This window comes from Ambystoma mexicanum, chromosome 10, assembly GCF_040938575.1.
Source record: "Ambystoma mexicanum isolate Mex_15411 chromosome 10, UKY_AmexF1_1, whole genome shotgun sequence".
Classification (NCBI taxonomy): Eukaryota; Metazoa; Chordata; class Amphibia; order Caudata; family Ambystomatidae; genus Ambystoma; species Ambystoma mexicanum.
The window spans coordinates 776,124,708-776,151,711 of NC_090932.1; the positions used below are offsets into that span (position 1 = coordinate 776,124,708).

At 43.7% G+C, this 27,004-nt stretch overlaps 1 protein-coding gene across 2 annotated transcripts in view; it reads left to right on the forward strand.

The window, feature by feature from the left end:
* KCNAB1 (potassium voltage-gated channel subfamily A regulatory beta subunit 1) overlaps positions 1–27,004 on the forward strand; it is a 1,977,401-nt gene that overhangs the window by 1,461,347 nt on the left and 489,050 nt on the right. For both annotated transcript variants that reach the window (XM_069618430.1, XM_069618431.1), the window contains exon 6: positions 1,331–1,375. In XM_069618430.1, coding sequence (XP_069474531.1) covers positions 1,331–1,375 — 45 coding nt within the window. The remainder of the gene's footprint in view (positions 1–1,330; positions 1,376–27,004) is intronic.

Genomic DNA, 27,004 nt, shown 5'->3' on the forward strand with positions numbered 1-27,004 from the left:
GAGTTTGCAAGCTTCTGTAACCTTAGTTCATTATCTTGCCATCAAAGCCAAGTTGACTGTGAAGAATACCTAGATTATATTCCCTCCAAATATGAAAGATCTTTGTATGTAAAATTTTGTTTGGAGATTTTGCCAACGGCTGATCTGTTGCATAGGTCGGACAATGCTGTTTCTTTATCATGCTTGCATGCAAGGATCATAAAGAACATGTAACACACCTAATTGTGCTGTGTACGGCCTCTATGGGCCTAAGGAAACGATTTTCTGAAACCGCTATTCCTGAGCCGTGGCTGCAGGTCAGTTGCTGAAGCTATGGGCCTGTGCCTAAACGTAGCGGATATGTCTGCGGTCTTCGTGACCAGCAGTTATCTCAAATGGGTATGGAGAGCTCACATGAAAAAGTGAAAGGAGCATGATTAATTTGACTCCGAAAAGTGTTTGTAATGTAAGCGTTTTATATGGTACTGTTTTATAGTATTATATTTTTTTTTTATGTGATGAAATGATCTCCTTGGGTTTTATAAATACATTTTTCTTTATGTGTATTTCTGCTTTTATTACTGTTTTGTTGAAATAAAGCCTATGAACTGTGAACTGTGGTTTGGGGATCCCCCCATTAAAAAAATAAAAAAATCGAAGTGAATATTCAAAGCACTTACCAGGAAGTAAAGTACTACGAAGTTAGATTTTTGTTGAAGTAGCATGGAACCCAGGAAACCTAACAACACTTTTGTATTCATCCAGATGACAAAGGTATTGAATGTAACAACTCAAAGCTATATCTAAGACAATATGATATTCAAACAATGGTTGTAAATCTACCGGTCCGATAGCACAGCGAGAAGAGTGCTCGCTTTGAATCTGTGCAGAGCCTTCTGATGCAGGTTTGAATCCTGGCAGGGCCAAACTCAGCCTTTCATCTTTCCGAGGTCGATAAATGAGCACCACACACCCTGGGTAAGCAGCGCTCAGATGCCTGAGGGTTTGTAGCGCTATATAAATGGGAAAAAACAAAAAAACTCTACCTGATGTAGTTTTTGGCACTGGTCAGCTTTCTGTACAGGGAGGGATACTGAGACACAAGTTACTGAAACCTGCTTACCTAGTGGTTATCTGATTAAATAAAGTGCAAACTCCAGGTGTTCAAACTTTGGGGTACAATTGTATTTTGTCTAGTAATTCTTCCGTTTATCCTGATAAAGTTGGTTTAAACATTACATTAGTTATGCATTTTATGGACATTCATTTTTTTGTACAGCTTTTACTACTGTAGTTGAAGTAAAGCCTAATAAAAATAGGGATACAAATTGCAACTTTTTTGTTTCTGCAGGAGATCCAGTCTGGTCATCACAACCAAGTTATACTGGGGCGGAAAGTAAGTTATGAGATCTATAAAACATTTCTTTTATAAATAAGATGTTTGCAGTCTTGATTATCTGCTTGAGAGTATTTGTTTACTACACAAAATAACAACTATACTATTATTGTTAATTACAAGTCTATAGTGCACACCACAGTCTTAATTGGCTCTATGGGGATTATGGTGCATTGCACAATTGCAAGTGGTACTTGGTTATGCACATTCTCAATCTGGCAAAGATATAGTACAAATGTATTTGCGCTGACATTAATGCAATTATGCATGGCCAAAACAATTCATGAATTGTAAATAGTGTTTGCGCATCTGCAACATTTTCCATAATCCCACCCTTGGTGCTTAATAATACTTGTTGTTATTTATCATAACCATTTTACCCAGGTAATCTACCTCGGAATCATAAATACTGGTTGCTGGCCTGCAGATACTGGATTATAGGAGAGCATATTGCATGTAGCTTTCTCTAGCAACAATGTTTCCCCAAAGACTGTCTATTATAAAACCATGATGAGATTTTAATCAGAGTGTGATTATCCTGCACCTGCACTATTGTGATGGTTCTCCTAATACAACAGTATTTTAGAATCCTCAGCTGGAGCAGAGTTGCGAATGTATCAAAATACAAATGTTCCATGCTACCATGATCCAGACCCACAAGGCTCCCGTATATCCGATTTGTATCCCATTGAAGAGCGCAGCAGTGTGTGGGGATGAAGCACTCATGCCAGACGGCGGAATAAGCAAAAGGATAGTTGTGAGTTTGGCATCATAGAAGGAGACACAAACATCAGATTCAATGTAAAAATGTAATGATGGAGTAAGGCCTAACTTGCCCTATGCTAAGGTGGGAATTCCCTACCTAAAGAAAGTAAGGAAAGTCTGTGTCATTAGGTTAAAAAGAAAGAATGTCTGTGTCCAAAATCTATGCTTGCCCTGACGAGGAAGACAAAACAATGTGTAGGGATGTCAACCATACACTAAGCAGTGTTCCAAAAGTAAAGTTCGGGGCTATTTTCAGCTCAGGCTTATTCTTCAGCCTCTTTTCCCCATATATCAACTAGTTTATCACAATGTACAATTTGCCTTCTACTGGACTTGAACTAATAAAGTTCCACAGTTTTGTAAATTTCAGGATGCCCTTGCCCAAGTTCAATATCATTCCAGGGCAGTACGTCTCAGAGTTCCCTTCACAAAGTTCAATGTCAAAAGATGTCACAAAAAGAATTATCTTGAAGCTTTGTTCTTTAGACTGTGTTTCAACACTTCTTTACAGCCCAGGGTCCCTTTTGTGAGTCTGCTATACACCAATGGTAGCTTTCCTTCTGACATAACAGCAACTTTCCCTGTTAGTTTATAGGGGCGCTCTGATGTTGGCGCAGTTGTTAGACGACACGGTCCACCCATCACAGGTCACGCAACCAGGAACCTTGCATTCGCTTTCAACATTTCTTTATTCAACATGTAGGAGTTCTCTGGTCTAGGCACAGTTGTTGGATCACACAATCCACCCATTACAGGTCACGCAACCAGGAACTTCACGTTCTCTTTGAGTAGTTCAACATTCAGCCAAACCAGTGGTTTCATAAATGTAGCTCCACAACTTCACTAAACAAGTGGATTATCAAATGCAGTTCTACAGCATGCACTTGCTCAGCCTTGACTTAAACTCTGAAATTACAGTCCTTCATTCAACTTAGTTTCCTATTTTCTGTCAGTTCATAGTTTAAACTTAGCAGGTTTGATATTTGCATTCAGTTTGATGTTGAATGTAATCGTTTTTGCATTTTTCAATAAATGCAACTTAGCTTGTATTCGGTATTCAATAAATGCATCTTTACATGTTGCATTCAATGTGGTATTCAATAGGTTCAGTTTTGCTTGTTTCATTCAAATCAGTATTTAATAAATGCAGCTTTGCTTGGTTCATTCAATTCGGTATTCAATACGTGCAGTTTTGCTTGTTTCATTCAATTCAGTGTTCATTAAAGGCAACTTTGCTCACTGTCATGGACCACTATTGTATTTACGGTCCTTTGGAGCACCTGGATGGTACCAGTGTCCCTGACACTTACAAGGACCCGGCAGCTCTTCTGCGCGGATTCTCCCCAAGCGGGAAAGCCTGTATGCCGGGTACTTTGTTCAGCACACGCCGGCTCTCGTGTGTATCTCTGCCTCTGCTCCACGGTAGCGCTTGCTGCCGCCTTCCCTTCTTAGGGTTCTCTGTCCTGCCAAGTCCCACCAGCAGGACTCTTGGGTTCTAGGTCACTGTTTCAGCTTCTTGAACTCCTGCATGGCTCCTTCTGCTGTGTCTCACTCTTCCCCAGCTGCTGTTGCCCCCTTGTGCTTCTGCAGTCCACCTCTTGTACAACTCTGGTCCGTTAATGGGCTAGAGGTGTATTCCATTAATTAAGGCTGCCTGACTCTGATTATAAGGACACGCCGGACCTTCATGCACCATCTTTGTCCCAGTACCAAAGTGGTGAGAGTTAATGGTGTCCATTACTCTCAGTTGCTTCTTCTTCGTCTCAGTACTAGAGTGGGGGGAAAAGTGCTTAATGTTCCTAACTCTCAGTTGTTTCTTCAGCATCTCAGTACTGTTAGGTACCCCATGAGGAGAATAAAGGGGAACTGGCTTATAATGACCCATAAATGTCAGGCAGGGTTATGCTGGTTTTCATGAGGATACAGGGGATACCATGTTTCGCCTAAAGGTACCTCACTCCCAATCCCCAATGACCCTGCACCCAGGTGTTCCTCCCTCACTTGTTCACCCCCAGGGTCAGGATCCAACAGTGATGGCCTTTCCCTGGCCACCTGAATAGAGGATCCAAGGGGAGTAGGAGCGAGAATACCCTCAGGTTTCTCACTGAGTGCACAATGTGTCAGAAAGCAGAGTTGTTTGTGGCACACTAGGCCGCCAGTTAATAACACAATTTGTAGAAAACAAAAATACATAAATGTTTATCTGATTCTGAGCCTTTACTTGTAACAAAGATCATGCTTTCTTAAAATACATCACCACGCCTTTGGAGGGTTAGCATTGGTTTATCACAAGAGTCTGCTCTGTCAAAAAGTACCATGAGCCCTTTCAGCATCATATTTGCCCAAATGATGTTTATAGGTCCCCATGCATGTTAAATAGCCTTCTTCGACACATTCATCAAAACTAAAGGCTTTAACAAACATGATTATGGTATGATAGGACCTCAAACTTTGCATGGAGAATCCCTCCAACAAGCCAGCTCAAGACCTCATCATGAAAATGATAAAATCAGAATTTAACAAACTAAGATTTCCTCAATGTATAGATTTAGCCATGCACTTAACATTTTGCTCAGTGATTAAGATATAATACCAAAGGTCTATACATCAGATTTGGTTGGATCATTCCTTGTCCCTGCATCAAGTGAATGTCCTGGGCTGGAGACCCCACATAAACTCTCAGATCTTCTCTCTGGAATGCTGATTTGGCCATTGGTGCTGTGTTCTTGACCCGACTGTTCAAAATGTGTGTGGCACACAGAGAAAGAGGATGCACGGTAACCTTAACAGAACTCTCCCCACCTCTTGTTCCTCCACTGCCACATAAGGCACACCTCCAACAAGACAATTCAAGGAGCAGTGCAGTTACATATGAAGCCAGCACAAGGCACAAGAACTCTGGTGGAATTCTCCTCACCTAAACTCACACCCCACAGGTATGTAAGCCATGTTCCATCTGCTAGAATGGAAGGGGCAATGTTGTAGCGCACAGAGCAAGAGGAGGAACAAGTAGCATGACAGAACTTTCCAACAAGAGTGGCCACCCTCCCAGTACAGGGATTGAGTAAGATGTGCAGGGGAGCTGGTATATGTGGCACGTGAAGCAAGAGAAGGCACAAGAACCCTGCCAGAACCTTTCCCCACTTGAGTGCCTTGATACTGCTATATAAGCCATGCCCCAAGTGTGGGCACTGGGGCAGCTTTGTTGAGGCACACACAGCATGAGGAGGCACAAGCTCGCTGACAGAACTTCCCCCTGCCTGAGCAAATTCCCACGGCTACACAAACCACATTCCCAGTGGAGGCGAGTGCGCTGGAGACGTCTAGGACATGGTTCAGCAGTGTACCACTTTGTCATGGTTGCTCTTATTTTTTTTAAAAATCATATTGCCTTCCCGCAGTTATTTTTGATAAGCTGCTTCACATCACTGGACTGGCGGAACATAAACACCTGCTGGATTTCAAGGGGTGTACTTTGTACTAAGCCTAATTGTTTTCCTCAATGCTTTTTAAGTGATTGAAATGAGTGCTTAAATGGGTGGATTTAAGTTTGTTTTTTAAACATACTTATTTTAACATCCTGAGAGTGGGGACACATAAAATGCCCTCCTCACTTGCTAATTCTGGCATAACGAATAATAACTTTTAGCCAATAGAATTAAGCTGCAGCTACATTGGAACTCATTCAGACTAACTCCACCATGCTTGATAAGCTTCCTGCTAAGGATTCAAGAAATGCTGAGGCCCAAGCAGGAGCTGGATTGGGAAATTAAGCGCAAGCACAGTGGCTCCTCAGTGCTGCACAACATTGATTGCTGCTCCCTTTGGTCATGGTGTGCCTGATTTTCACAAACAGGCTGTTCCTATCGTAATGGATCCACACCCAAGAGCCAGCGACGGTTTATACAGTCTGTTTCTAGAACTACTTCTTTGACTCAGTATATGATAGAGAATAAATAATGATCCCTCTATTCTGCCTTCTCCTGGTCTAGTCCTTTCAAGTTCATCACACGGGGCAGGGGATTCTTAAAAGGTTGACCAAGTCCTTGAGTCTAAGTAAATGGTCATTGATGCAAAGGCAAATAGCAATTGGGCCCTCCATGTCTAACACAAATAGCCAAAATATGAGTATTCCACTAATTTCTGACCCTGACCTTGATCTGCTTTTACATAGGTGAACGCCAGGGACAGGTGTTGGGGAAATTGATCTGTAGCGTCTGCATCTGGAGGAAGTGATGTACAAATCCAGATTCTTGGGGCGATGCTTAGCGACAATATAGAGATTTTGGCTAATAGACCAATACAAATGTGTCTATTAGCAAACCCTGTAAGTGCAGCTGGGGCCAGACCAGGACGTTTTAATGCGCATCTGGTATCCAGCCCCTGAGAGGCAAAAAGGACTCTCATCACCCCGGCACAATTCAGTCTTGTAGGGGGTGCTTCGGGTCACTCCTGCAGGGCCAGGGAAGACATCTGCACACCCTTTGCGATAGCATCTACAGCGTTCTCTCCATTATGGTCCACCACCCTCTCTGTCATGCAGACACACACTGTTCATTATTTTTAATTGCACTACAACTGCAAAGCATTCATGCAAAGGAAACCTTTGTACAACTTCCTGAGGTTTAGCCTGTGCATCTGTGAAAATTAGCCATTTCTGCTATTTTTTGATGTACAGATCTAAGTGAATGTATTTACATTAACCATTCGTATACACAGTAAGCACATATGTGATATATAAAGTATGCATTCTTATTAAAAAGTCAAGGCAAATTAGAACCGCACGCCTGGGATTGATGTTGGTACTTTTGCTGAGAGGACAATTGCACAGAAATTCGATGCTGGATTGTCCTTGTGGATGGGACTGGACCGATTTACCTACAAATGGATAAGTTCTTATGATATTGCAAAATGTTATAAAAATTAACTGAAGACCCTGCTGACAGGCACTGTCCCATAGCAAATGTCATTTGGTCTTGTTCATCCTCAGTAGAGGGGCTTCCACATTTTTGGTAAATTAGGGATATACTTAAATGTGAGCCAGCTGATCTTATCCTATCCTTAACACACTCTATGAATGTGTGATACCATTTATCTTATGCTTATTTAATAGGGGATACAATCAAGTTCACTTTAATCTTGGATTCTTTCTTAACAAAATCACTGGGACCACTTTGCATAAAGGATACCCTCTTTTTGACAGGTGTCGGCAACCATAGGCTCTCTAAATGTTGTAACTCCCATCCGCCATTGCCAGCATAATTAATGTTGAGGGATAGAGAGCTGGAGGTAGCATCCCCCAAACCTAGAAAGCCAGTAAATGTTTCCACTTGAAGACAGTAAATGTTTCCACTTGGTGGTGATGATATTCCCACTCCACCCAGGTGGGAAGGAAAATGAACTTTCCACCTGCGTTTCAATGTTCACCAAGTGGTCATCGGGATGGTCAGATGGAAATGCCTCAAGTGGGTGAAGGGGGTTGTGTAATATCCCATCCCCCTCCCTGGCAGACCTTTGTGTCCCCCTCCCTGTTGCACAGAGAGCGAAACATGGCCCTACGTCTCACGCTATGATCTCAAGTAGATCTGGAGATATCTGCTCCCTCACACCTATGGAAATAGCTGAGAGTAAAGCAGCAAAGGCTCCTCTAAGTGTCTGTATGTTTCCTGATCTCCGTGGCAGGTCAACGATAATGATTCTTATATAGAGCCGGCAGTGATCGAGAGCATTCTGAAGGATATTATCGCAGACCACTGTCTGTATTTTTACAGGCGTCTGCCTGCAGGTATTTGTGACAGTGTTTCGATCCTTGAAAGAGAAGTAGTATGGCCAAACGCAAGCCACACCTACCGCCAAGCAAAAGATCCACTCCTTTCCATAAAACGGCCTAAAAGGTATAACAGCATCATTCGATACAGTTTCACAGGAGCATGCACAACAGCTCATTCTCTCACATTACCTTCGAGCCTGTATTCCGCACAAAGAGAATTGGCTGAACCTGAATGTGATATAGAGGAATGTTTAGATAGCTGCAATATAAGTCCCAGAAAGTCCTTGCTCTCAGCGTACTGCTGCTTTACTCACCCACCGTCCCTCATCCTTCCACGGCATTAGCTGTCCTTTAGTTTTTCTAGTGCTTTGGATTCTCCCAATAGTCAAGGAAGCCAACTTTGGCAAATTACCATTTAATGAATGCCTCACATCGGAGACTAGACAGGCTATGCAGAGAGAAGCTCCCACAGGAGTGCAATATAAATGAGGCTCATTGGTTGTTACCATTAGAAGTTGGCTCTCGGTCCATCACTGAAGCTATCATGGTTCAAAGGGCAAAGCACACCATGCATGGAACAGATAGACATGGTTCCACATATTATGGCAATTTGTTTAGGACTGAGCAGCAGGAATAAATTTGAGATAGTCACTGAGAGTGTTTAAATGTGTTGTCCCTATCCCTTCTTTTTGAGTATATATCCACTTATTATGCAAACATGACTGTTTAAAAAAATATTCTGGGGATGGTTCAAGTATGGATCTTGCTCCGGCTGTGCTGAATGGTTTGGTGAACATAGCTGCACATAAACGTTTGCATGGGTGTAGCGATGGACCAGACCCACCCTTCGATCCTTATTCTCCATAGGTATCAGCTCCCATCATTCAGTTATTGCAATCTTAATTGTCAACAAGTGACGTGTGGGATGTAACTGGTCAGTCGCATCAGGGGTCTAGTGTAGAACGTCTTGGGGCAGAAAGGATTTTTTTGTGTTTGTTTATTGTTGATGCTTTTTTAGGTCTTTCTGAAAGGTTGTCCTGGTCTTCTTGCTTTACATTTCAAGGGCCCACTTCATGGAATTTTTTGCATGGTTCAAAGTGACTTTGCACTGTTGAAAAGTGACTTTGCACTGCTGACACAAAACCAGATTCATAGAACTGTGCAAAGTGTATTTCTGCAGTGCAAAGTCAGTAAAAAGTCATTTTTGCAATACGAAATGAGTTTCCACTAACTTTTCAGTCACTTTGAACCAAGCAACAAATTCCATGAATCAGGCCCTAAGTATGAAAATGAGATTCCACTGAGGAAAAATAATAATTTGTCAAGCAATTTGATTAGATTTGGTAACCTGCTCTTTTTTTTGTGATTATTTTCAGACTTAAATTCTCTGTGTTTACGTGTATTTCGAAGTAGTGAATGCACTTTCTTGAAACCCTAGTTGTATTTTAATGATCTCTTAAATTCGCTCTTTTTATACATCCATAGTAACTATGGCAACGTTCCTAGTCCACAATGATCGATAAATAACCTGCAGCCATCAGAGGTTTGCTTGATCGTGGAACCCTTCTCATTAATACAGCATGTGAGTCTCACCAGTTGACCGAATGTTCCATGTTACGAAAGATTTCAATTATGTGCAATTTTCCCTCCATTTATGGACCCCCCAAACCTTTTGTTTTTATTTGGCTACCCTAACCTGACTTTTTCCAGTGGAGCCCAGCCTTCAGCTGAACTCCCCTGGGCTTTTGCTCTCTTGTTGTGGGGAAACTGACGCGTCCTTCAGACTGTCAGTACTGGGAAACTATGTTTCCCTTAGTCTTTGACTATGTTGCCATTTCTTGGGAACTTTTAAACAGTGCACAATGTACCTTCCAGTACCGTGCGCTGGGGTCCCTTTTTGTTTTATGACCCTAGACACCCTCAAAGGATTTTTTGGTGATTGTACGAGTGTGCCTGGGATGAGCTGGTAGCAGCAGTAACTTTTCATAATGTTTTACTTCTTTTTACTGAGTTACACCGCATTTACCGTTTTAGGCTCAAGTATGTGGCCAGGTCCAAAAATGGCTGAGTCACAACATCTTTTGTTCTGTCCCATGACCATTTTGTCCTTTGCCTTCATCCAGGTCGAGTAAACCGGGTTTTTCTTATTTGGGCATGCAGCCTCCCGTGAAAACCAATCTCTTTTGCAGGCTTCTGCCTGTCACGTATATGTGCCCAGGAAGAGGGCTGGAACTGTCTAGTTCCAATCCACACTGATGGTGTCAGGATGTCTGGAGTGCCTGCATGACTGAGACCACCGTGGGCTATGATTGTTCCACGTCTGGGATGCCTGCAGAGCAGCGGATATTCTATTGGAAGTCCTTGATTTTGGCACAAAGCTAATCTTGGATAAGAGAAGGGGCTCTGCAGCCATACTAGGTCAATCACCTGTGTTCTCACCAAACTACAGAAGGAGCCAAGTCTCTTAAAAAAGAAACAGACTTGTGAAACAGGTGGAGATGCTTTAGAAGGTATTAGCACCCTTTGCCCTCTGCAGTCCTTTCAGACCCCTGCTTTCTTCTTTGATCAAGAAGACCTGCCAAGTTGCTTCGCCCCTTTAGATGAGTGGGGACAACTATTCTCGGTGCCCCCTGCTTACCTACCAAATGAGCACCCTCTAAAGTGTTCCTGGGCCATCCAGCAAACTGTCAAGCTCTACATCAGGGTAACCCACAGCACTGCCACCCTCTCAAGTGCAGACTGGCGACATTACTTGCTTATGGTCCTGTGCATTCTTCCGCCACATTTTTCAGGCCTATCTCCTCTGGGTCCTGAATAAGGAGAGTGCGTAACACGGCCCGCATCCCCGATTCCTGCATCACTACGTGTTGGTGACGGTCGCTACAGATCCCCTGCTGTTCTGCTCTCCTGTGCCCTGAAGCCAGTTGCACCAAAATTTTCTCTGTACCTCCTTCGGAAGCTCAGAAAAGGCAACGGTCCCATCACGGTCAATCGTTCTCCACTGCAGCTGCTGAGAGCCAGAGCACTGCGAAACTGCAGGACTCGAACCTACTAGAGACCTTGACTAAACTGGTGAAGTTTGGTCTGGATTGTGCCGAGGGTCAGTGAGTACTTGCATAACTTACCAGTGGCCCCCTGGCACAGCCGATGGTTTTCACGCACGACTATCCCTTAAAGGTATTAGTTGGCCTGCGCTCCCTAGCTATTCCCCCCTTTTTAACACTGCTTTGCCGCTAAGGGCAGGGCCTACTCGAATAGTGGGAACCAATTCTTCATCAGCTCAAGCCCCTTCCTGACTTGCTGCAGCCCCTACAAGAAGACCTGCTTTTTCTTCACCTGCGCGATTGTGCTTTTTTACACACAACTGGACTGTTGAGCATAAGACTCCCCACTTCGTAGGGCTGGACACAAAAGTTAGGGAACAAACTCTGAAGAATTGCCTATTGCTATTTGTGTACTAAACTTAACCCTCTCTTCACAGGTTGTTGTTGTTGCTTGTAACTAAATTTCACTTGGAAATGTAATGTATATATACTGTATAGATTAAGTCGTTGTGTAATAACTGTTTTTCTCATTGAGAAAGTTACTTGTGCATATTTGGTCCGACCGACAATAAATGTATAGATATTTTTCATATACACTTGTCTAAGAGTAATTTGTGGTTTGTTGCTGTGTGTGATCATTGTGGGACAAAGAAATCATCTGCTATAAAAAAAGAAAAAAGTAATCTCTTCTAGTTATAATAGGTCTCTCGGGTGGAGATGTCCTGCTATCACGCTAGATCTGCATTGGGCTGGGTTTTAAAGTGCAGTTCTGCACTTCAATGCCCACTTGCACAGTGCCTGCGTTTAGAAATGATAAAATTGTACCGATGGAGATGTCCTGTGCACTATGCAGCCTCTGAACGCCCAATGAATCTGGAGGGCAGCACAACTCTGCACCCTCCACCTAGCTGGACCAGAACAAGGCAGGACTTCCATATACGTCCCATCTGTATGCTTTGCGCCAAAGTCACATGTGCAAACGAACAGGCTTTAAGCAGAAATGCAGTTAAAGCAAATATCACTAGGAATGGGATACCCCTTGACTTTCCTGTGCACAACAAATGCATACTCATGGGGGCATGGGTTGTCCTATACATCAACATACATCATTACATGCATGTAACCTGTGGCAAACGCACTCACTGAGTGCACAGTAGTATACAACTGGCCTGATATACAAAAACACTTTTGAATGGGAAAACCCCATTGAAACAGGCTTTGTAAATCAGGCCCCATGTGCTTGGAAATGTAGACACTCTGCTCAAAGGCACATCATTCGGTTTCTGTCGGGGCATTTAGACCCAACTGCATTTTTAAAGAAAGTTGGGTGTCACTTCTGGTGACATCAATTAACATGAAATCCAATAATAGTAAATCAAATAATAATCAATCAGACAGGTAAGCATTCTTAGTCCATTCTTTCCTGGTGCATCAGAACACTTGAGTGAGTGATACACGGGCACAATTACTAATGTTCAGTAGAGGAGATCCTGGCAAAGCTGTACAAAAGATGTCATTATTCTGCTCAAGGAAATACTAATTCAGGCCCTTGTTGGAAATGTGAGGGGAGGCGGGTGCACAAAGATGAAGTGGAGCCTTATTCCAGACTTTGTCTGTCTCCCTTCTCAACAAACGTTTCTTTTTTAACCCTAATTCAACTCCACTCCTAGGATCTTAAAGTTCTTTCTAGGAGATCCAATTGGATAACCAGCTCAATTCCTTGAAGAGCACATTGGAATGTGCTGTTTAGCACTGTGGGTGTTGGGTTGCTCTTGCCGCTAGGGTGTGTTCATATTTTCATAGCACTGCCACCAAGTGCACTTCTGCAATGTGTACTCTGTGCAGCTTATCTAGAAGGTTCTTGGAATATCCCTGTTAAAGTGCAATACAGTAATGTTCACATGCATAATCTCAAACACATATAGGGCATGATTCATGGACGTTTTAGTGCGGTGCAAAGTGACTTTGCACTGCCAACAAACTCCCTGATTCACAGAGCAGTGCAAAGTGTATTTTAGCAGAGGAAAGTCACTTTGCACTGCAAAAGTACTCTTTGCATCGCACTAAATGGTTGGTGCAAAGAGTACTTTTGCAATGCAAAGTAACTTTGATACGCAAAGATAAACTTTGCACAGCTCTGTGAATTAGGCCCAGTTCAACGTATTTGTTGGCAGTGTAAAGTCACTTTGATCACAAACTATAGGGATGTGAGCGCGTGAGCCCTACCCACCACCTTTTATTTGGATAAAGTCACTTTGCACCACACAAAAATGTCCATGAATTAGCCCCGAAAATGTCCACTTAAGAGCAATGCTTTTGCAGAGATTTGCAGGGCATAATTTTGATTAAAATTAAAAAAGCAACATAATTAGGTCAGTGACCACTTCTTAAACAGAGATGGGTGCATGTGTGGGTTTTGGCCAGTAGCATTTGGGTGAACCATGAATTTATTTATTTAAAATGTGTATATACCGCATCACATGCCCGAGGGCCTCAGAGCGCACAAATGAACAATACAAGACAGACAGGAACAAATGAGCATAAGAGCAGAGGATTCAGTGTCAGAGGTACAAAAGAAGACCAGCAAAATGCAGGGTTGAGTTAGTCAGGTGAAAGGTTGAAGAGATAGGTCTTCAGCCTTTTTTTAAACTCTGTAGTCGTGGGAGTAGCTCTGAGGCTATACGGAAGAGCCTTCCAGGCAATGAGGCTTTGAACGTCAATGCTACGACTGCCAGGTTTGACCATTTTAAATCTTGGCGGTACAAGTTTGAGTTGGTTCTTAAACCTGAGAATGCGAGAGGGGACATAGTGCAGACGGTGTTCCACAAGATATTTCGGTGCTATATTGAGTACACATTTGTGGGTCAGTGTGAGGAGCTTGTGAGTAACTCTGTTCTTCACAGGAAGACAATGAAGATTCAAAATGGCATATTCATCTGCCATTTTGGGCTCCCTAATTATGCCACAAACTTGATGTAGGAGTAGGGGATCCTAGAACCCAATGGGCCCTGGTATTGCGTAGTGTACATAAAAAAAGTCTGCATATGCTAGAAACAGCATTGCTCTATGTCTGGTGTCAGTCGCTTTGTGTTTATCCTGCATTAGTTGGCCTGAAAAACCAATAGAATGTATTGTATTCCTCGATTGGATGTGACCATGCTAGAAATAGAAAACAGAACATTTCTATCAGGGTTCCACCTCTATAGAGAAATGCATTTTGCCTGTTTTCAACGTGAGCCTTTCCTGTGCTAGAAATAATATTTGTTCAGTTCCTAGCACAGCTCTGTTAATGCTAGACATAGATATTAAACGATTCCTCGTGACTTGTTTGAGAAATAGTAGTTTTTCCAATGCTACTTATTGCCGAGAGTTACTCCTGACACTGCCAGAGTTCGAACATAAATATATATATATTTCTAGTGCCTCTAGACTGCCATGCTTGCCCCAGTGCTATGCAGGGACCCGTCGTATGATTGCAGTATTCAGTGCAGTGTTATGTGTTTCAATGCCCCTCGGGTCGTGGCAGCATACCGGGCCCTCCCCACAGGGTCCTCTTGAGTGAACTTTTTCAGCTGGATCTTTGCAGATTCTTGGTGTTTTGGGGTCCCCAAATCAGCCATATTCAGGTGCAAATTGATATCTGGGCACATAGGCTCGCCCACGACTAAACATAGGAAGTTTGCAACCACCCATGCTTTATTAGAAAAACATACTGTGCCCAGCAGATGGGGTGGCACATACCCATTGCACAAATCGGTACTCATAGGTATTGTACTAATATATTCTATTTTTCTTGTAAAGCCTTCAGGCCACTGGTTGGTCAAGTGAAGGGCTGCAATTGTCGCGGTGAAATTATTATTTTTATTAAATTGGAAAGAACATTTCTCCACATATCTCTATTTTAGTTTATATTGTGAGCTTCAAGTCGAGACGGAAAAGGAAAGGGGGTGCTTTGGGAGTTTGGGCTATTATTGAGCAGTGAAATAATCCCCCCGTTACATTTGCTCTGTAGCATTCCCTACACATCCATCCATAATAGAATATGCTCACTTTTGTTAAATCCGTGACAGAACTGCACATAGGCAGGACACACCCATGGGGCTAGATTACAAAACGTTTTCATCAGTGCAAGTGAAATTCGCCCTAGAGCAAACATTGCTGAAATGCACAAACATGTGTTTCAATGCATCTATGCACGTACCACTAGTGCCAGGACTGGGGCAAACATTAACAAGGTGCACACATTCATTGAAAGAATGTGCTTCATGCATTTGGGCAATGTATGCTCTACTGCTAAGTGCACTTGCACTGATGCAAGGTTTCTGTAATAATGCCCCTGACCCACACATTTCTGCATACAGTGGAATAGGAGTGTGCTGGCTTACCTTTGTGCTGTATGCCTGATATGATTACAAAAGGGATGTGTAGCTTCCAACATTGTGGAATCAGAAAAATACAATATTAAGGCATTTACACCATGCAAAGAGAAATATACCAACACAGGTTTGTAAAGATTTCCAGAATCTTTATTGCAATTCTGTACAGTTTACAAAACAAAGTGCACAAATAGCTATTTGGCCGTCAGTACATCACAGAGACCACCAGAAGGTTCAATGTGAGCAGTGAACAGGAATTGCTAGCTGGACATCAGCGTATTTATACAATTTCTTCATAACGATGTCCAGCCTCCTACAAGTTAATCATGTACTGGGCTAGGGTCACGCCAGGTTCATTCCTAATTTACATATCTCGTGCATGCGGTTTACTTTTTAATAGATTTACTAACAAGCACTATTATTCCCTGGGTTTAACTTTACACGCTTTACACATTGCTTTAATGCAGGTCAAACAGATGTTTTGCATGACATGTTTTATCAGTGTTATTGTTCTTATATACTTGTAGGTTAACATCACCGATTCAAGTAACCCCCTGATCCCGAGGACAAGGTCTACATGACCCTAACATGTAGCCTGCAGGCAGGTTGGACATTAACTCTCCTACAAAGGCTGAAGAGGTTAAGTTAGAACAAGAGAACACAGGTCGGCCATTTTAGGCCACGGGGTGACTCTGCACGAATAACTGAAATGGCAGCTTTGACCTAAAATGGAGGCTCGATTAACTTAAGGTTATGACCTTGCAACGCAGATTTTCTCGCAGAGTGACTGGGCATAGGCCAACATATACAATGAGGACGAAACAATACGATATCAGTTTTAACAACATGTCACATATGTATTGAAGGTCATCTGACAATGAAATGCTGGTCCAACTTAAACTTACCATGCATGAGCTTGGTTCGAAAATCACATAGTCAATTGGATGGCAACACATAATCTTCTTCTGGACTAAAGACATCTTGGAAGTCTTGGTATTACAAAGTTTGGCCGTCTGTAGTGGTAGTAGTAATGTTCCTTCACATTATACCAACAAATAGTTTTCCAATAGTTGTTTTTTGTAGATTCATAACCTTGGCTCATAGACATAATACTGTGTAGAAATGACAGGCTAACAGAAGAATGTGTGGAGCCAACCATGGCCCCACACATTCTTCTGTTAGCCTGTTATTTAGTCCAGAAGAATATTATGTGTTGCCATCCAATTGACTATGTGATTTTTGAAGCAAGCTCATGCAATCGGCATCTTTCACTTGTGGAAGTGAATTCACTTTGCCTGATTTTAGGAATTTTTAGCACAGTGCAAACAAACACCCTGATTTAGAGAACAGTGCAAAGTGAATTTTTGCACGGTTCTGTGAATCACTTTGCACAGAAAAACTATTATTTGTACAGTGCTAAATGCGTCGCGCTCAGTGGGGGTGCCTCGAGGGCTAATCAGGTGGTCCCATGGTCTAGGATGGCCTTTGCACAGGATTATCCAGTGCAGGTGGAGATGGCACCTTCGAGGCACCACCACTGAGCGTGATGGGGGTACCAGACTTATCCACGGGGTGACAGGGACTGGGGAGCCAGAGGTGGTGGTCAGCAGGGAGGCCTGTGGGTGCTTGGGGCACAATTGATAAGGAGAAGGTGGGTGACATGGGTAAAGCTTGTGCCAATTGTACCATGCACAGCAGTACACTAGCCATCTGTGCCATGATGTGGCACACCTACTAATGGTGACATATGTGCATATGATTGGTACATGTATTTGTGCTGTGTACAGACTGTCATGTGCATCTGAGGGTGGTGGTAGTGGTGGTGGGGGTGGGGTATTGTTATGGTTCATCATTGTGGTAGTCAAGGTTGTCCTACACAGCATTCCATGCACACATGGTCATGGAGCCATGTATGTTGGCTGTGCAGATATCTGTTTACCTATGTGGTACAATTATGACTGTACCTTGCAGTACACATGCATGTTGCACTGTACATGCCTGTGATCATGAGATGTGGTTGGTGAATATGGCCCCACTAGTCATTCGGGGTTGTGTTTTGGATGTGGGTGTACTTTTATGGGTGATATTACTACTGGCAAGACTTTATCGATGTCTTGTGTGTGTCACGGGTGTGTTGTGATGTTGCCAGTGATGGTGTTTGTTGCTCTGTGATTTTGGTAATCGCAGTGATGATCACTGTCATGCTCAGTATATGTAATGTGAATGCCTGTGCTGCCTGATTTGGCTATTTGTGCAGAGTTGCATTCATTTCTTGCAGCATGACTGCTAATGCATGTGTTACACACCAGACGTCACACCGACATCTGTAGGACAGATGAATGTGTGCGTAAGGGTGTTTATAGCTGTACATGTGCATCAGGTGAATGCTTGTCAACAGCACCTCGGGTGCCTCCGAGGTACGTAGTCATTGATGTCTCCATGGCGTACATCATGGGAGACACATCTGTGTAGGATTTGAATCCAAACAAAAGGTGTACAAGGGTGAGTGGGGATGTGATATCCCACGGAACACTCACATGTCTAGGGACAGTGAGACAACGCATTCATGTGGATCTACAGGTACACTCCAGTGGTATTCCTCTACCATTTTTGATGTGGCAGGCCATGTAGAGTGGGTTTCCTCAGGAGGGTTGAAATGGTGAACCAGTAGTTACACAGACCATACAGTGTAACTGTCGGTAATTGAGGTAGTGCCCAATTTGGGTTCCAACAACTATTGTGGTCACTCATTTTGTACACACCACCCAGAGGTTGAAGTTGGAATGATGTGTGCCCAATGTCCTTCTACAAGATACAGTAGGATGTTGTGGCTACACACTGGAGGTGGTGACACTTCTGATGGATTATGATGGGGTATTGGACTGAGTACTGACATGCAGAGGTTTGGAAATTTGGGAACAGGGCTTAGTTCTTGTGCATGTGTGGGGCGTAAATTCAGCCCCCGAGTGACAGAGACTGAGAGGCCATGCAATGACCTATTATGAGAAGAGAGTTGGCTGATGTTGAAACCCATTGGAATATGCAGGCCAGTTCAAACATTGATTTCTGATATAAGGTCTAGTGAAGGAACAAAAATGGGCCTTGTTCAACTTTCCCAAAATGGGCAGCCGTTCAAGTGGATGAAAATGTGCCTGCGAAATGAAAACTGCTGGATGTGCCCAATACATTGCAAAAGACAGTTTTGGCTGAAAATGCTGTTTTCATAAAATATGAAAAGCTACCATTTCATTTAAGGAGACAGATAGCAGCATGTCACATTGACTTCAATTCAGCGCACGGCTGTGATTGAGAAATCTAAAGTGAAGCCAAGCACTTTGCATTTGTCACAAATAAAACACTTATTGTTCAACATTCAAAATGACATAATTTAAAAGGAGAGGCCTACGTCTTGTCAAAGTGAACACTAGTTTCCTATGTCAACTGTGGCCTATGTGTGAATAATACTGAAAGTGAGACTCATATCTTTTTAATTATTGTATTTAAGAAAGATTTCATTCCTGGACAGTAGGCCCAGATGCAATACAAAATATTACATGGTAAACACATTTTTTCAATTTAAAATGCTATCCTGTTAGAAAATGTATATATCGTGTTTTCCCCACTGAACTGAGCCTCTGAAACTTTGACCTCAAGACCTTTGGGCTGGGCCCAACTGGAAAAGCAGGTCTGGTTTGCAGGTTGAAATGCAAAATGAATACAAAGAGATCAAAATTGTGGAAGGTTAGATGGCCACCTGAATTGACCTCTTGGACAAACTTAACCCCAATAAAGTGCCTCTCAGATCCACTAATGGATCTTCAAAGACTGTGCAGGAACAGGCATTACTGATAAGCAGCTGTTGAAGTCATGTGACTTGTGAGAAATGAAACTGCCTGGATTTTCTGAAATGTGAAACTGAGGCTTCTATATTAATGTCTTCCAATCCAAATAACATGGGACAGATTTTCCTTAATAACAGGAGAACTGTATGTTGCAATGAGCTCATCTAGGACTTGTATTAAAGATCACAAAATGACTGTCAGTTCTATGTAAATAATAGAATTCGATTTAGGAAGTTGGTGAACTGATAGAATACAACATTTATTTTGGGGTTGTACAGTGTCATATGTGTGACTATTTCAGCTCAGGAACAAACCACAAAAAATAATAGCTTCTCCCAGGAAGGTTGTGACGAAATAAAATTAGTATTACAAGATTTGCCATAAAATGGAGAATTCAAAAATATATGTGTTTATGCAGTTATAGCTGCCATGTAGTTAGATTTTGAGAAAACATATATAAAAACATGTCATTTGAACTGATGCATTTCTCTGCTCCCTTCATCATCCATAATCCAGACCTCTAAACTCCTTTCCCTATCAACTGGCAGTGGGCAGATTAGTGGGAGTGGGAGAAAGAGAGATGTCTCATCCGTAGCTTGGGAATATTCATAATATGTAAGTGTCATCAGCACAATATAATATCAGTTTTCAATCTAAAGGGAGACAGAAGAGCAAACTGACAACAACAGAGAGCTGACAGACAGGAAGGCTAACACCTAGGAGAGCAGATAGACAGGAGACGCGACCCTGGGACACTTGGTGGGGACTTTTGTCTGAAAGCTAGGAGCCCTCTTTTAGAGAGGGGCCTAAAATCTGGCTGTAGGGACCTTGCTGTGAATAGAGACAGACCAGAGGTGTGAGCTGCCTACCTATTCCTGAAAGAGGTTCTAAAATCTTGATAGCTGCAGAGATAAGAACACAGATCTCCCATGTAAGTAGATATATTCCAAAGCTATCAATTGTGTGAGGAGCTACCTGCCTTAATCCCTTTCCATTAGTGGGTGTTGAGGCATAAATATGTAGACCCAGACCATATTTAATAAGAAATATCACTTAATTAATTCCCTTAGAGAAAAACACCATATCCATTTTAACCAGAAGTGTGAGGGGACGCTGTCTATTTTAACCCATTCCTTATCATTAGTGGGCACTTTTCCATTAGTGGGGGGGATACAAGTGTGCAGACCCTTAGCTTATTTAACTAAAAATATAATATATTAATTCCAATACGGTCAGTTACTATGGGTTGCTGTTTTTGTGAAAAAATTGAAATTGACAAAGATTAACCCAGTGCACAGTAATTGACTATAGTCTTTAATGTAATTAGGTAACCCTGCTGTTCATCTGAAGGGCCAGTGTCCCCAAAAATGAAAATTCCCACACCCTGCATTGCCTCTGAAAACTAATTGTCCCAAACAATTTTCCCCATTCATTCCAAATTTCCCAAACCCTGCATTTTATTTTAATGTTTGTTCCCCAAATGATTTTCCTATTGAATTAATTTCCAAACCTTGCATTTCAAATAAAAAGCCCAAATTAAATTCCCATTATATTCCCCCTCCCTGTACATTGCCTTCAAACCAAAGGGGTCATATATAACTGATGCCTGAGGTGAGGGGTTGCTGGGAAAGAAGAGCATTGCGATAACCCAAGCAATCACAGTGGGTTTTTTTAAAATGTCCTATCTGTTAATTTGCAAAGAAATTCAAGGTGTGTTTTGATTTCAAATCTTCAAATTCAACTTTTGTTTGTTGTGGTAACTGAAAGTCTGTTAAGAAATACATGTCAGTCAAATGATGCAAGTAATTTGCATTTGTGCTCATTGTGTTGTGCCACGGAGTTGGTGGCTGGTGTTCTTGTGCTTTGTTTATTCATTGAAGACATTTAAATAAATATACACTATTATTTCTATACACCAGCCTGGTTTCTAGCTTGTGATACAGAGGGTATCTGCTGAATGGTGTTATACAGTTTGGAGGACTAACCAAATTTTAATCCGCTAAGCGCTTTGTTGTGCGACACATTGGTCAGGGGGGAGAAACTCCATTGGTTGATAGTGACCATCCAATAAATCGTGAGCATTGCAGACCCAGGAGGTGTAGCCCTGTCCATGCCCCAAGACCCACCATCACTGCTTTCTCCACCCCTGTGCATCCAGCTGCTGTGCATTGTTGGGACTCACAATCCACTCTGGCCATTTTGTTCAGCTTGGTGGGTGGCCAATGGTCAGGATTGATGGCACAGTGTGTCATGGTCCACCTCACGGTGCCCAGCCAGCTCTTCCACTGGGACCCCTGCCAGGGGCAGGGTCTCACATGGCCCACAGCTTCCAGTCTCTCTTCAGCGTCACTCTGGCCTCAGGGCAATTGGGCAACACCTGCACTAGGGGAACCCAAGCCAGCTGTCAGGTGGTTGGCTTCCTGCCTTCCTGCTGCATGCATACAGGTGCAGGGGGGGCATTCATCAGCTGCACCACACAACCGCTACCTGAGGTGGACAGTTCCCATCCACCATTGTGCCTCCTCTGAGTGGGTGCTAATGGAGATTGCCAACCAAGTGACAAAAATATGAGTGAACCATGTGCCCTATTTTTCAATTCTAGGTGGATGCATGGGTGCAGCGTTGTAGGGATTGGGGTGCACATTGTGTGTGCTGGTCCTTTGAGGGGGATGCATGGCTGTGGGGTTATGTGTGAGGTGTGCTTTTTGGTGGTTGTACAGCGAGTAGGATTAGTGGGTGTAGGTGCACTATGCATGTGGGGTGCTCAGATTGGTGGGTGTACAGGGTGTGTGAATATTGGGTGTAGGCGAACTTGCATTTGGGGGCTCAGATTGGTGGGTGTACAGGGTGTAGGAATAGTGGGTCTAGTTGCACTTTGCATGTGGTGGGCTGACATTGGTAGTTTGACAGGGAGTTGGGATGGTGGGTGTAGGTGCACATTGCATGTGTGGGGCTGTACAGGGTGTGGGAATATTGGTTGTAGGTGCACTTGCATGTGGGGGGCTCCGAGTGAGTGTACAGGGTGTAGGAATAGTGGGTGTAGGTGCACTTTGCATGTGGGGGCCTCAGATTGATGGGTGTACAGAGAATAGGAATGGCGGGTGCAGGTGCACTTTGCATGTGGGGGGCTCAGATTGGTGGGTGGACACAGTATTGGAATAGTGGGTGTAAGTGCACTTTGAATTTGGGGCGCAGATTGGTGGCACTCTTGTGGCTTTTAATGGTTGATATGGGTGCAAGTAATAGTGATTAGTTGTGGTTGTTCAACATGTAATTTGTCATTTGTTTGCTGCATCTGGTGTCACGGGTCACATGCTGTGCAAAACAGTCTATTTTAGTGGGTCCTTTGTTTGCACTAGGTGCGTGTTGTGGGCGTGTCAGGTGCAATCCTATTTTCTTTGCACTGTAGGTCTCTGATACCACTTATTTCTGTAAATGAAATCCTTGAGCGGTGCATTTGCACCACACACACCTAGCGGATGCGCTGGTACTTACGCAGCCACTTTACACGTCTTTCTGTAAATCAAGCCCATTATAAACGCTGGCCTTCTGTGATTTTCTCTGGAATTAAAACTTTTAACCACAACATTAGCATTGTTATTTCTTTGTAGATGGGAATGTACAAAATGCATACACTACACCTACTTGAGTGGAGGGATTGCCCCGTCCCCATGGATTTGGCGATCCAATTTATTTGGGTAAAGAGACAGGAGAAGAAAAGAAAATTAAGACCACAATGTTTAAAGGACATGTTCTTAAGGTTGCATACAGGATTACAATGACCTAACCAGTCTCTAAGGCCCAAAGATGGGGCAGGGAGGCAGATATAAGTCATTAATACCTTTCCAAAGGCATTTGTGGTTCGACAGCATTGAACCTGCCTTCTCAGCATTGAACAAGGGTTCTTTACACTTGAAGATACGGAAGGCACGGTGCTCCATCAGCAAGCTGGTGTTCAGTTGGGATCGAATGGAAGGTGGCTGCAGTCTCGAATCGTCTACTCACACTGTTCGGATAAGGATGTCCCCAAAAAGATGATTCTAAGCAGAGGTTTGGAGGTCACTGTTCGGGAGATACCGGGCTTGGGTTGATTTACAAGCAAGGCAATGAGAAGGCTGGCACTTCGGATGGAGAATCGAGCAATGCAAGGCAGCACTACTTCGTTGGTATGACTCAAGGCAACAAGACACTTCAGCAAGCGTGGTGCGGCAATGAACAGAGTTAAGTAGGCAATGGTGGTTCAAAGAATAATGAATGCCAAAGGCAGCATCAAAGGGTCCTGATAGTTTGCTCGGTGTCCAACATGCGTGAGTCACAGCTCGCAGCGGGTCAACATTGAAAACAAGCATCTCAGCTTCTGACTTCCAGGTGGTGTAAGTCCCATTCCAGGGTCTCAAGGGTCATGATTAGTCCTTTTTAAGGGCCCCCAAACATGGCAGAGACTGTCACACACCTTTTGGGGTCCTGCAACATGGTGAGGTCCCAGGCAACAGGATGGTTGGCCGAGAAGATGTCTTGGCCCTGCAGCAAAGATCACCCCCAATGGTTCCTGGGGATGGATCGGGACAGAGCTCACATTTGCCTTGGAAAAACCCACCATCACCTCACAACTGGAGGGCTCTGGAAAGGACCTCTTTGCCAGTAGGGTCCATCGAAATATTCTTTCAGGACTGGAGCCTAAAGGATGATTTAAAGAAGTGGTGAGAGACCCCTTTTTTAAAAGTAAAGATCCACATGTGATTGGACTAAAGATAGCCTGCTTTAGGGTCCAATTCCGGCTCTTGAAATTAGTGGACTTGCCCTTCTAGCATCACACCAAAAGTGCTTTTTGCACAGGAAAGGGAGTGGACAAGAAAAAGAAAGACAGAGAGAATCAAGATGGCTGAAGCCTTCTGAAACTGTACAGATCACTATCTGGCTAAAGTATCCCTACCCCTTCCCTTCTCAATGGAGTGAAAGGCCTTTAGATGTGCAGCACCCTGATGTGAGGCCTAGCCCTTGGTGAATAGGTGTGCCCCTTTATTACTGTTACCAGGCCAGCTTCCTGTGAAGTGGCTGTCTCTGGGGAATGGTTGTTGCCAGCCTTCACAAAGGAACAAAGATAGGCAATCCCCCAAGGCTATAGTCATGCCGGTGGGCAGGCGTAAGCCTTGTCTGGATTGAAAAAACATAGATCTTCCACAACTGAACAGGGCCCACATAGCTGACACATGTCTGATATCAGTTTAATCTAGCAGGGGTAACTATGAGAGATGCCTGCCACCATACCCTATCTCAGGTATGGCTATATTTATAGTTTACCATGCCACCAGGCCAGGATCCCCAGAGTTATGTAGTTTTTGGAATAGGGATAGATATCTTAAATGCAACCTCTGTGTGGCAGAGAATTGGCTGTCACTGCAGCTGTTAAGAGGGCACACGTGACCTCGGAACCTGCTCTATGCCACTGATAGAGCATGTGCTGCGAATCAGGATACTGATGCAATGAGGGCATCAAGGACCCACTATGCTTTTCGCATGGGGCTTATGAAAGGGGAATGTGATCAGCAGATGTCCCTTTAAGAGATGGAATTATCAGTATAATGTATTATTTAATAACAAATAAAAAAAGACTGGCTCCTACATCCTTGCCAGTTGGTAATTCAACACAGGGATAGCCTCTGCCCCTCACCCACTTGGGTGCACATTTACAGTGCAAATCCTAGTGTGGGGCACTCGCCAGTAATGTACTCATGCGTGGCAAGTCGAGCAGTGTTGCACTTGTGTTCGCAGCCCATCCTTCCCCCTGCATTTGGGTCCCCTTTGTGGATAAAGAGACCTACAAGCAGTCAATGCTAGTTTAAAATTGTGAGGAACTGTTTGTTCATTGCATTCTGTAGCCACCGTTAAGTGCAGCCTTAGGACAACGCTAGGCTCTGATGATAAGAATTAGCTCTAAGTAATAGCAAGGTCTCACTTCATAATATCTTTTCAGTACATTAAACCTGCATCCCTAGGTAGAAAAATGCCATCAGCAAGTATGTAATAGCTTCTGGTGACATGAGCAGGGATAACAGATGGGTTTGTGCTAGTAATTCCCCATGCTTAGAAAGGCCGGGGATAGTGGAGCCTGCCGTGTCCGCAAGACATGTTAAGTAACTGGGAAGATCTATAGCTGCCTATTGATAGAAGAATTCTGCCCTATGGGCTTAAAAATGTAATTCACATTGGGGAAAGTCTTTTTTTGGTTGCTTCATTATGATGCGTGGAAGGGGAGGTGAAAGCTACAATAGGCCTATCTAGTAGCCCTGGACTCAGTTTGAGATCCAACCAATGTGCCCTAGACCTAACCACAAAGTAGTGAAATCATATTTCTAGGTGCCCTCATGAGGATCCCTTCACCCACGTCGGTATTAAAATATGCTATAGCCACTGGGCCTGACAGATTTGTTATTTTGTAATTTGGGATATTAGGTGATGTATGCACTGCCTATAAGCTGACAACCATTGCTTTAGATTACAGATAAGTAGAAATGGCATATTAGGAGGGACACACAGCTTGTTGGTGTTATTTCGTTATTTGCCCGCCCATTGACTGGGCATGGCCATGCTGATCAAAATGGCCAGTCCCACACAATTCCTACCCCTACCTCCCCAGAACACCTTCTCTTGGGAACCCTTTGAGCTTGCTTTAATCAAGCCTTACCATTAAACGTTGCACTCGCAGTGCCTGGCAGTGTTTTTTCAAAACAGTCTAATGGGGCATATGACCTGAGGGGGCAGGCCAAACCTGCCGGAAATGGTGCGACACCCAGGTTAAGGGCCTGAGCGAAGCGAGGGTCCCTTAACATGGGTGGTGGGCTGTTACTGGCAGTTGTTGGCCTGCCGCCGAGGGTTATATCGCCATTAGCACCCATGTAGAGCCTACGCGGGTGTTGATGGTCAGTATAACCAATAAAAAAAGAAATGTTATCTTCATGAGCAGCACTGTGCTCCATTTTGGGAGTCCGTTTTTGGTGTTGATGGCTGTGATGTCATCAACACGGAAAACGTACTCCGAAAAAGAACCGCAGCGCCGCAACTGAAGGTAAGAGTTTTTTTGTTTTGCTTTTCTAACCCTGTGCACCCATATATGACCTAAACGGATGCTAATGGGTGTAGGGGAAGTGAGGAAGGGAAGGAGGAGCGGGGAAGGGAAGGGTGTGCTGGCCAGCAGCACTCAAGCTACTGGGAACGCAGGCTTGGACCAGACAATTCAACCCGTGTTCCGAGCATCTTGATTAGCCAGCACCCCCTTCGAGGGTGCTAATGAGATTTAATGGGCCTCATTACGACCTCGGCGGTAGCCATGCCGCTATTGGCGGCATTGCCGCCGAAATCGCAACTGGGTCCGAGTTCCCAGAATGAGGAATTACCGGGCCATTCCGAGTTCGGAGGGCCCGGTAATTCCTCCCTCCAAGGACCCGGACCTTCCCCATTCCCATTCAGCCCCAAGAGGGCTGAATGGGAATGGGAGAGGGAGCAAACAACGGGCCGATTACGAGTGGACAGTTGTTTGCTCCCTCTTCCCCTCGCAGAACCCGGTAAGCATGCCTGGTTTTACCAGGCGTGCTTACCGTGTCCCACGAGGGGACCTCGTAATGTGGCGGAACGGGTTTAACGGGTCCGCATCCTTTTGCAGCGCCCGTTAACCCGTTCCGCCAGGGTCGTAATGAGGCCCAATGACTTAATTGGAGTTTTAAACCTGCTACTCGAAGTATAAGCATTATGCATGTCCTTTACTGAAGTCCTGTTAAAAACAAACATTGCCAAAGCCTAGACTTTTGGCATGTGCGTAAGAATTAGATATTCGA